At 48.5% G+C, this 11,530-nt stretch overlaps 1 protein-coding gene across 2 annotated transcripts; it reads right to left on the bottom strand.

Moving 5' to 3' along the window:
- Positions 1-533: 533 nt before the first annotated feature.
- Positions 534-5,303, bottom strand: ndufaf8 (NADH:ubiquinone oxidoreductase complex assembly factor 8). 2 transcript variants are annotated; one of them, XM_056297391.1, is made up of 4 exons: positions 5,202-5,303; positions 4,881-5,065; positions 4,395-4,505; positions 535-1,480 (listed from the first exon to the last, which is right to left on the bottom strand). In XM_056297391.1, the coding sequence occupies exons 2-4, from the start codon at positions 4,959-4,961 to the stop codon at positions 1,460-1,462; spliced, it is 213 nt and encodes a 70-aa protein (XP_056153366.1). In that variant the 5' UTR covers positions 4,962-5,065; positions 5,202-5,303; the 3' UTR covers positions 535-1,459. The 2 variants fall into 2 exon arrangements, with proteins under 2 accessions (XP_056153367.1, XP_056153366.1); XM_056297392.1 differs by lacking the exon at positions 5,202-5,303 and having other exon boundaries at positions 534-1,480; positions 4,881-5,157.
- Between the last annotated feature and the right edge of the window lie 6,227 nt (positions 5,304-11,530).

Here is an 11,530-nt window from a genome sequence, read left to right as displayed (position 1 = left end):
TGGTGTTGTGAGTGCTCAACTAAGGAGGAGCGGAATATCAACACAGATACATGAATCAAGTGCAACTGGACTTGGTATATATCCGTGAAGACGTTTCGCCTCTCATCCAAGAGGCTTCCTCAGTTCCTGCCTTTCTGACTAGACCAAGCTAGTCTGACTGGCTGCTGATGAGACTCAGAATTTATCCTCTTTGGAGGATAAATTTGGCCATTTGGCCGTGGCTCTTTGTGATCCGATGTTAAGCAGCGACGGTCATTGGGGGTGTTAGTTTGGACTTCGTTAGTGCTCCATTCAGTGGTCATGAGAGTGGTTGGAGCCGTTAGTGAGCGACTGTTGTTCTTGGAGGCTCGGCTTCTGGAGTCTCCTGGGTAGAGATGAAAGGACGACATTGTAAGTGGGAGATAGGTGGTGTCGCAGACCTCCTCCTCTGTTGAGGGATGGTTTTTCCAGTTTCTCATAGATGGCTTCCTTCACCCCTCTTTCAAACCATCTATCTTCTCTGTCCAAAATGTGTACGTTGCTGTCCTGTAAGGAGTGGGTCTTCTCCTCTAGGTGTAGATAGACTGCTGAGTCTTGTCCTGAGGAGTGTGGCCTTCTGTGTTGGGCCATCCGTTTGTGTAGTGGTTGTTTGGTTGTCTCCTATGTATAGGAGACAACCAACAAGCCTGTATTACTATGTAGTTAAGTTTCTTTTTCCTACATCTATATTGATATTCCGCTCCTCGTTTGTTGAGCACTTCTATCAACACCACTGACAGGTTCCGGGGGGGGACTATATATATATATATATATATATATATATATATATATATATAGAGCAGCTTTAGAAGTGATATTTAATGTAAAGCTGTGGTGTCATTATTTATTTTTTGTTTCCCACGTGCCGCTCCCAATTTTCTGCGAAACAATTCCAAAACCTGGTCCTGGATTTGAATGAATGAGGATGAATGAGAATATTTTAATATCTTGTACTCTGTTAATTTCTGACTCCTTAAGATTCATTTCCTATCGGATCTTCAACAGAGAAGATGTTGGCTCATGTCATAGGACAGGAAGCTCTTATTCTGACCGGTTTCCTGAAAACAGGGAATGCCATGACGTTTGCTTTTAAAGTGAAAAAACGAACAGAAGCAGAGGACATCATCACCCTGTCAGTACTCGTGTTTACTGCTGTCATTACAGACAATGTCCTTAGTAATTAAATTCACAATAAATAAGGTGCTGTCTTATCTGTACAGAACACAATATAGAAATATCCTCAGGACAACGAAGCACTGAGTAGTCTCTCTTCCCCTCCACTTCATGATAAAAACGATTCATCACATTCAGTTCATGACACCCACGAGCAGAACGCAGGGCTACTCCTCCCAGCAGCTGCAGCAGATGTTGCAGCTGGTGTGGATGCTTTGAGGTCTCGGCTGAAAACGGGTGCAGAAGGGCTTCATTCATAGAATGAGAACTAGTTTGCTCCTTTCTTGGCCTGTAACAAAACCAGAAGAGAAGAGAAAAGAGGAATGAAAGCCAGTAGGAGCAAGACGAAGGTATGAGTTTAAATACTCGGGGTCAACTGTCCAAAGTAACGGGGAGTGAAGAAGAGAGTGCAGGCAGGGTGGAGTGGGTGGAGAAGAGTGTCAGGAGTGATGTGTGACAGAAGGGTACCAGCAAGAGTTAAAGGGAAGGTTTACAAGATGGTAGTGAGACCAGCTATGTTGTATGGTTTGGAGACAGTGGCACCAATGAAAAGACAGGAGGAGGAGCTGGAGGTGGCAGAGATGAAGATGATAAGATTTTCATTGGGAGTGATGAAGAAGGACAGGATTAGGAAGGAGTATATTAGAGGGACCGCTCAGGTTGGACGGTTTGGAGACAAAGCAAGAGAGGCAAGATGGAGATGGTGTGGACATGTGTGGAGGAGAGATGCTGGGTATATTGGGAGAAGGAGGCTGAATATGGAGCTGCCAGGGAAGAGGAAAAGAGGAAGGCCAAAGAGGAGGTTTATGGATCTGGTGAGGGAGGACATGCAGGTGGCTGGTGTGACAGAGGAAGATGCAGAAGACAGGAAGAGATGGAAACGGATGATCCACGGTGGCGCCCCCTAACGGGAGCAGCCATAAGTACTAGTAGGAGAAGTAATAGTAGTAGTTGGCCTGTAACAAAACCAGGACGCAGTGCGAGTGTAGAAAAAGATGAGTATCAGAAGCTCAGCGGGGGAACGTATCAGAAGGTCAGTGGGGAACGTATCAGAAGGTCAGTGGGGGAACGTATCAGAAGGTCAGTGGGGGAACGTATCAGAAGGTCAGTGGGGGAACGTATCAGAAGGTCAGTGGGGAACGTATCAGAAGGTCAGTGGGGGAACGTATCAGGAGGTCAGTGGGGAACGTATCAGAAGGTCAGTGGGGGAACGTATCAGGAGGTCAGTGGGGGAACGTATCAGAAGCTCAGCGGGGGAACGTATCAGAAGGTCAGCGGGGGAACGTATCAGAAGGTCAGTGGGGAACGTATCAGAAGCTCAGCGGGGGAACGTATCAGAAGGTCAGTGGGGGAACGTATCAGAAGGTCAGCGGGGGAACGTATCAGAAGGTCAGCGGGGGAACGTATCAGGAGGTCAGTGGGGGAACGTATCAGAAGGTCAGTGGGGAACGTATCAGAAGGTCAGTGGGGGAACGTATCAGGAGGTCAGTGGGGAACGTATCAGAAGGTCAGTGGGGGAACGTATCAGGAGGTCAGTGGGGGAACGTATCAGAAGCTCAGCGGGGGAACGTATCAGAAGGTCAGCGGGGGAACGTATCAGAAGGTCAGTGGGGAACGTATCAGAAGCTCAGCGGGGGAACGTATCAGAAGGTCAGCGGGGGAACGTATCAGAAGGTCAGCGGGGGAACGTATCAGAAGGTCAGCGGGGGAACGTATCAGGAGGTCAGCGGGGGAACGTATCAGAAGGTCAGCGGGGGAACGTATGAGAAGGTCAGTGGGGGAACGTATGAGAAGGTCAGTGGGGGAACGTATGAGAAGGTCAGTGGGGAACGTATGAGAAGGTCAGTGGGGGAACGTATGAGAAGGTCAGTGGGGGAACGTATGAGAAGGTCAGTGGGGGAACGTATCAGAAGGTCAGTGGGGGAACGTATCAGAAGGTCAGTGGGGGAACGTATCAGAAGGTCAGTGGGGAACGTATCAGAAGGTCAGTGGGGGAACGTATGAGAAGGTCAGTGGGGGAACGTATGAGAAGGTCAGTGGGGGAACGTATGAGAAGGTCAGTGGGGAACGTATCAGAAGGTCAGTGGGGGAACGTATCAGAAGGTCAGTGGGGGAACGTATGAGAAGGTCAGTGGGGGAACGTATGAGAAGGTCAGTGGGGGAACGTATGAGGAGGTCAGTGGGGGAACGTATGAGAAGGTCAGTGGGGGAACGTATGAGAAGGTCAGTGGGGAACGTATGAGGAGGTCAGTGGGGGAACGTATCAGAAGGTCAGTGGGGGAACGTATGAGAAGGTCAGTGGGGAACGTATGAGAAGGTCAGTGGGGGAACGTATGAGAAGGTCAGTGGGGGAACGTATGAGAAGGTCAGTGGGGAACGTATGAGAAGGTCAGTGGGGAACGTATCAGAAGGTCAGTGGGGGAACGTATGAGGAGGTCAGTGGGGGAACGTATCAGAAGGTCAGTGGGGGAACGTATCAGAAGGTCAGTGGGGGAACGTATGAGAAGGTCAGTGGGGGAACGTATGAGAAGGTCAGTGGGGAACGTATGAGGAGGTCAGTGGGGGAACGTATCAGAAGGTCAGTGGGGGAACGTATGAGAAAGTCAGTGGGGAACGTATGAGAAGGTCAGTGGGGGAACGTATGAGAAGGTCAGTGGGGAACGTATGATGAGGTCAGTGGGGGAACGTATCAGAAGGTCAGTGGGGGAACGTATCAGAAGGTCAGTGGGGAAACGTATGAGGAGGTCAGTGGGGGAACGTATCAGAAGGTCAGTGGGGAACGTATGAGGAGGTCAGTGGGGAACGTATGAGGAGGTCAGTGGGGGAACGTATGATAAGGTCAGTGGGGGAACGTATCAGGAGGTCAGTGGGGGAACGTATCAGGAGGTCAGTGGGGGAACGTATCAGGAGGTCAGTGGGGGAACGTATCAGGAGGTCAGTGGGGGAACGTATCAGGAGGTCAGTGGGGGAACGTATCAGGAGGTCAGTGGGGGAACGTATCAGGAGGTCAGTGGGGGAACGTATCAGGAGGTCAGTGGGGGAACGTATCAGGAGGTCAGTGGGGGAACGTATCAGAAGGTCAGTGGGGGAACGTATCAGAAGGTCAGTGGGGGAACGTATGAGAAGGTCAGTGGGGGAACGTATGAGAAGGTCAGTGGGGGAACGTATCAGAAGGTCAGTGGGGGAACCGTGGTGGCACTCACAGCATTTGTGAAGCAGATCTTCAACGCCTCAAACTCTCTGGCACACGAGTCCTTCTTCAGCTCGTGCCTGCCTGTGGTGGTTGCCGTCACACATCTTCCGTAGGCCGCTGCCTGAAGCACACACGTCACACAGCCCCTGTTTTAACCCGGGTTTATGAAAGGCTCATCTGGATGATCACTAATCAATAACCAACTCAGCCGCCTGCAACGTTAATGTCCAGGCGTTTAACACACTGCTGCAGACCAATGTGTTATATTAACCTCGTCCATCCCAATAATACTATCGATCATCCGACTTCATACGTGCCCAATAATACTATCGATCATCCGACTTCATACGTGATCGATAATACTATCGATCATCCGACTTCATACGTGCCCGATAATCCCGGTGAGCAAACCACGGGAAGGTGGATCAGGTAGGTGGATCGGGTCATCCTGACCCACCTACCTGACCCAGCTTCCCGTGGTGCTCGGTCGCCTCACCTCTCCGGCACACCGTGCAAAGCAGGCGGGGAAGCGTCGCATCTTCTCGCGGCCACGTGTCCACACACCGGCCCCCGACATGACGGCGCGCGACTTGATCCGGTTCGGAAGAAACCCCGAGTGCCGCTGTCGGCGCAGTTCGATCCGAGCTGCCCAGCCCCCTCACAAGAGTGCGGCTCCGGACCCTAGATTATGAGGGCAAGCGGAGGACGAGGGGAAGGGACATGTCGCAAAACAAATATTAAATAAAGTCAAGCGTCTTAAATACGGCAGTTTAACCACGTACTGAAAAGGAAGCGGGTCGTCACGCGGCACTCTCACCCAACCACGGACTGCGCCACACGCCGCTTCTTCCTCTTCTTCTGCTGCTTCCTCTTCTTCCTCTTCTTCTTCTGCTTCTTCTTCCTCTTCTTCTGCTTCTTCTTCTGTTTCTTCTTCTTCTTCTTCCTCTTCCTCTTCTTCTTCTCAACTTTTACTTTTATTGGCGTTTGGCAAACAGCTTTCGGGTGTATTACCGCCATCTACTGGATTTAAACAAAACCTACCACTACTGCTGCTACTACTACCACCACTACTGCCACTTTCGGCTGCTGCCGTTAGGGGTCGCCACAGCGGATCATCCGTCTCCATCTCTTGCTGTCAAGTCAGGCAGTCGAGTTGCTTCTTGTAGCTTTCACACAGCACGTTTCTGGCCGCAGCAGCCAATCACAGCGCTCCACGTCTCTGGCCACATCTGAGTTCCGGACACCTGTTACAACGGTCACTCCCTACTTCGTAAGCGCAAGGCCACCCAGTTTGTGTAGCCCAATATCACAAACTCCAAATGCGCCTCCGGGGGGCGATATTATGAACCCTACATAGCCCTCGCCAAAATCCCGTACCCTGTCCCAAATCTCGCGAACGGACGCCGGATTTCCGCTGCGTTGCTAAGGAAACAATCAACTATCAACTCGGTGCGAAGCAAAGCTAACGTTAGCTACCTTCAATTTTGTAATTTTGTATTTTTCGCAATTTTGGACAGCTGGCTGCTTTTGTAATTTTGGACTGCTGGCTGTCAACAACAGAACGGAGGTAAGTAACGTTAGTTGTCTGAAAATGAACATATATCTAATAAATAGACTTTCTCACATTTAAGAAAGCTGATCAGTATCCTATGCTCAAACGTGGAGCAAGCAAAGATTGAGTTAAAAACGTTAATGTTGATTGTGGATAACTTAGACAGGTTAAATTGTGGGTGTACAGCGTTTCCTTGATGAGCGCTAACCCCATAACAACATATTTTCGCGTTGCTACGGTGGCGCACACGTGACAAAGCCAGAAACGGGATTTTGGCGAGGCCTATGTAGGGTTCATAATATCGCCTCCGGGGGCTTCACAGCAACACAACATCCGGTCCTCAGACCCGCACATCCGATAAGAAACACCTCCCTAAATTAACCCCTCGACATGGAGGCTGAACTGAGTTTGACCAAAGACTCCTGGAGACTGTTCTCCCCTCTCACCTCTCTTTCCTCTCTCTCTCCGAATGACGTCTTCTCCTTTCTCTTCTTCCTCTGTGTGTGAATGGTGTCATGTCAGTCTCCCCTGTGTGCACGTGCAGTCCGCCCCCCCCCCAGGTGTCCCTGGTGACGGTGGTCGCCACCTGGACGCTGCTTGGCGTCCCCCATCACATTTCCTTTTTTATATTATCCTCCGCATCCGCAGCTTCCTCTTGTCCTCCGCATCCGCAGCTTCTTAAATGTAGAGCCGGAAAGTATAACTGCAGAGGGTTGTGTGTGTTTAACTGCAGAGGGTTGTGTGTGTGTTTAACTGAAGAGGGTTGTGTGTGTTTAACTGCAGAGGGTTGTGTGTGTTTAACTGCAGAGGGTTGTGTGTGTGTTTAACTGCAGAGGGTTGTGTGTGTGTTTAACTGCAGAGGGTTGTGTGTGTTTAACTGCAGAGGGTTGTGTGTGTTTAACTGCAGAGGGTTGTGTGTGTTTAACTGCAGAGGGTTGTGTGTGTGTTTAACTGCAGAGGGTTGTGTGTGTGTTTAACTGCAGAGGGTTGTGTGTGTGTTTAACTGCAGAGGGTTGTGTGTGTGTTTAACTGCAGAGGGTTGTGTGTGTGTTTAACTGCAGAGGGTTGTGTGTGTGTTTAACTGAAGAGGGTTGTGTGTGTTTAACTGCAGAGGGTTGTGTGTGTTTAACTGCAGAGGGTTGTGTGTGTTTAACTGCAGAGGGTTGTGTGTGTGTTTAACTGAAGAGGGTTGTGTGTGTTTTTAACTGAAGAGGGTTGTGTGTGTGTTTAACTGAAGAGGGTTGTGTGTGTGTTTAACTGAAGAGGGTTGTGTGTGTTTAACTGCAGAGGGTTGTGTGTGTGTTTAACTGAAGAGGGTTGTGTGTGTTTTTAACTGAAGAGGGTTGTGTGTGTGTTTAACTGAAGAGGGTTGTGTGTGTTTAACTGCAGAGGGTTGTGTGTGTGTTTAACTGAAGAGGGTTGTGTGTGTTTAACTGAAGAGGGTTGTGTGTGTGTTTAACTGCAGAGGGTTGTGTGTGTGTTTAACTGCAGAGGGTTGTGTGTGTTTAACTGAAGAGGGTTGTGTGTGTGTTTAACTGCAGAGGGTTGTGTGTGTGTTTAACTGAAGAGGGTCGTGTGTGTTTAACTGAAGAGGGTTGTGTGTGTTTAACTGCAGAGGGTTGTTGTTGTGTAGCTGGTTCAGTATCAGACATCAACACACAAAGCAGAGGAACAGGGGAGTGTACTTTACTTCGCACTGTTTTCCATCAACACGTTTTACTTCTTCTACTCGTTCTACACACATGCGTAACTGACAGTACCTGGAACATATTAACCATAGTAGTGCCACCTAGCGGTCTCCAACGTAAATAGCGTTAACAGAACACAATGCATCATTATGTATGTATATGGACACAACATCTTCCCCTTTTGAACGGAGAATACTTCTAGTACCTTAGTACTGACAGTATTACACTCTCAATAATGTATGTAGCCCAATAACATCATTCACTTTTCACATTTTCTTTTCCCTCCCCAAATTAGTCAGCAGTATTTTTTTCCCACTTTCCCATGACAAAGTCTTTGGTCCAGCAAGGTGGATTTCTAATCCTGGCAAACCTGAGCTGGTTCTCAGAGTTAGAGTCAGGTGGTTTATCAGTCTCTGGTTTAGTACAGTCCATTGCTCTCTCAGAGTCAGTATCCGGGATCAACTCTGGCAGTGCAGATAAGCGTCAGGCGTTCCAGATCCTTCCATCATCCAGCAAGTAAGTGTTTGGTCCTTTCTTTGTCACAACATTCCTTGGTTTTGTGAACTTCAGTTCTCCTTTCTTTACTTTCCATGGCTTCCTACTCTGCACTTTGTCACCGGACTGGGAGTCGGTTGATTTAGCGTGTCTGTGAGCATCTGTGTATTCTTTCGTCTCCACTTGTTTTTGCTTCACTCTTTCATGCACAGCGTGTCCGTCTTTTGGAGGTACAGGCATCTCCATCACCTGTAGCTTTGTTCTCATTCGTCGACCATGGAGCAGTTCTGAAGGGGATACGCCAGTCGTAGAATGAGGCGTTGCTCTGTAATCCATCAGGCAAATTCTCAGGAATGATTTCCAGGGTTCTCTTTGGATTGATGCGGTGTGTAGGCAGTCTTTAAGGCTTCTGTTGAATCTCTTAACTTCTCCATCGGCTCTTGGATAATAAACTGAAGATCTCAGGTCAGGAACAGTGGTCAGGGACTGGATGACAGTAGCTGTGTCAGCACGGGGAGCAAAAGCTACTTCAGGCCATTTACTATATTAGTCTACCAGTGTTATGGCATATCTTCAACCAGCAGGTGCTATCTCAAATGGACCTACGATGTCCACGGAAACCTTTCCCCAGGCAGCAGCCGGTAGGGGAATGGTTTGGAGTGGAGCATCATGGGTTACAGTCGACTTATCATTCTGTCTGCAGGTTGTACAGTTCTTAATCGATGTCTCTATCTGGGAGTCCATTTTGGGCCACCAATACAGTTCTCTGAGGCGTTGTTTAGTGCGCACAATGCCTTGGTGGGTTTCATGAGCGATATTAATGAGTCTTTTCTGCAATGACTCAGGCACCAGCAACCGATGAGTACCTCTGACAATACAGTCATCCATGGCTGCAAGCTCATGGCGGATCAGGAAGAATGGCTGTAAGTCAGGCTCGGTTGCTTTCTTTCGTGAGGCCCAGCCTTTCCATATCTGTGCACGGAGCTTGGTGAGCACTGGGCAGGCACAGCACTCAAACTGGAAGTCATCCACAGACACAGCACTCAGATCAGTGAGAATGGTTGCAATGGATTCCACATTCTCTGCACATGCAGTGTCTAGCCAACGATAAACCCTGCCCTGCGAAGGACTGCAAATGTAAAACATGTGGTAAGATGGGACATTTTTCTAGAGTGTACAAATCCTCCCAGAAGTCTGTTAATGAAGTGACTGTGCCTGATATTACTGTCTTAACTGTTAGTTCTACTACTGAAACAGCTGCTAAGCTAATGTGTACTGCTACTATTACTGCACCTACTACTGCACAGGCATGCACTGTTGAGTTACTTGTTGATACAGGGTCTGGTGTTTCTATACTGCCTGAGAATATTTACAGTGAATATTTGGGTTCAAGTAAGCTAAGGGGAACCTAGAATGCAGCCTGTTACGTATTCCAGAGAGAAGCTGAATGTGTTAGGATGTCTTAAAGCGGACATGACTTACTATGACAAGAGTGCCTCCACAGACTTTTACATAGTGAAAAAAGGGGCACCTATACTAGGTATGGACCTGGTGACTGCTCTCCAGCTACAGATCAAAGGAGGACAGTTGATACCTGAGACTGCCGATGTCTGTGCGACACTCCACCAAACCGAAGCTCCGCCCACTACCAGCAAAAAGAAAAGTTAGACTTCAGCTGCGTTTGGATGTGCAAAGGACTTTGTACACAAAGTGAAGGTACGACCAGAAGTGAAGCCGGTACAACAAAAGCTTAGATCCTTACCACTTTCAGTCCGTGATGCCGTTTCCGATGAACTCAAGAACCTGGAGGAAAATGGGATTATTGAGAAAGTTTATGCATCTGAATGGGTATCCCCAATTGTAGTCACTAAGAAGAAGACAGGTGGCATACGCATGTGCGTCGATTTGAGGGAACCTAACAAAGCAGTAGTCGTTGACAGCCATCCCTTACCACTGATTGAGGACATACAGTCTGGGCTGCATGGATCTGTCATGTTCTCTACCCTGGATCTCAAATCTGCATACCATCAACTGAAGCTGCATGAAGAGAGCAGAGGGCTCAGAGGGCTTTCATTACGCATGAAGGCCTGTACCAATACTGCAGAGTTCCTTATGGACTGAGTTCTGCCCCTACTACATTTCAGAAGATGATGACAACGATCCTCAGTGGCCGCAAACATGAGGCCAATCTCCGTGCTGTGCTGCACAAAATCAATGAAGCGGGACTGAAACTCAATGTTGACAAATGTCAGCTCCGTCAAACTACTCTGAGCTTTCTTGGCCAAAAGATCAGTACAGAAAGTCTGCAGCCAGATGACTCTGATGTCACTGCTATCCTGAATGCCCCGCTCCCTACTGATCCTGCAACCCTGCGCTCATTTCTTGGTCTGAGTGCATGGTACAGCAAGTTTGTGCCCAACTACGCAACTGTTGTTGAACCTATGAGAGCTCTGCTGCGAAAGGACAGTTCATTCCAGTGGAATGATGCAGCCCAAGCAAAATTTGACCAAGTCAAGAAGATGATCGTGAATAGCCCTGCTGTAGTGCAGTTCGACCCACACAAGCCTACCATAGCCTCTACAGATGCTTCAGACTATGGGCTAGGTGCCATCTTGACTCAGCTGGACAGTACTGGTGAGGAACAGACTGTTGCTTTTGCATCTCGCAGTCTGTTGGACGCTGAGAGAAAATATTCCATTGTCGAGAAGGAAGGGCTGGCCTGCGTCTGGTCTGCTGAGAAATGGCGTACATGGCTCTGGGGAAGGAAATTCCTGTTACGCACCGATCATCAAGCACTTACAACACTCCTGACTACCAAAGGCAACAACCGCGCTGGTCTCTGGATAGCCAGATGGTCTGCTTGCCTGATGGAGTTTAACTATGATGTTGAATACAGAACTGGATCTTTGAACTATGTCGCTGACTGTCTATCTAGACTCCCACTGGGTTGCGTCCGGTTTCTGAACGGTCTTGTACTTTGGCTTGCGCGCCTTCTTTTGCACTTGAACGGCGGCGACGTGCTTTGTGTCACCATCAGCAATGACTTCTGCATCAGCTATAGCAGCTTCAGTACGCCCAGCTACTTCCAAAGCTCTATCAAGTGTCAGGTCCTCCTCCATGAACAGTCTCTCACATTATATATGTAGCCAGGTGGTAAATCTGTTAAATATGTTAAATGATTTTCCACTTAAATTTAGTATAGTTTAACTGTTAATATATGTTGTGGAGTTAGAAAACAACGAGACAGGAGACGTGAGAGTAGACGTAGTCGAGGTAGTTTACTAGCTCCAACTTTGCATGTCATACGTTCGACAACGACACTGAACTGACTGTGAACCGGAAGCGGAAGTGCATTATCTGACCCCTCGCCTCTTCCCTTAAAGGTACACCGTCCTCTAAGGTGAATGTCTC

Source organism: Lampris incognitus, chromosome 17 (genome assembly GCF_029633865.1).
Source record: "Lampris incognitus isolate fLamInc1 chromosome 17, fLamInc1.hap2, whole genome shotgun sequence".
In the NCBI taxonomy this organism is placed as follows: Eukaryota; Metazoa; Chordata; class Actinopteri; order Lampriformes; family Lampridae; genus Lampris; species Lampris incognitus.
Note: the sequence above shows the minus strand (reverse complement) of the source record. Positions and strands in the feature narration are given on the sequence as shown.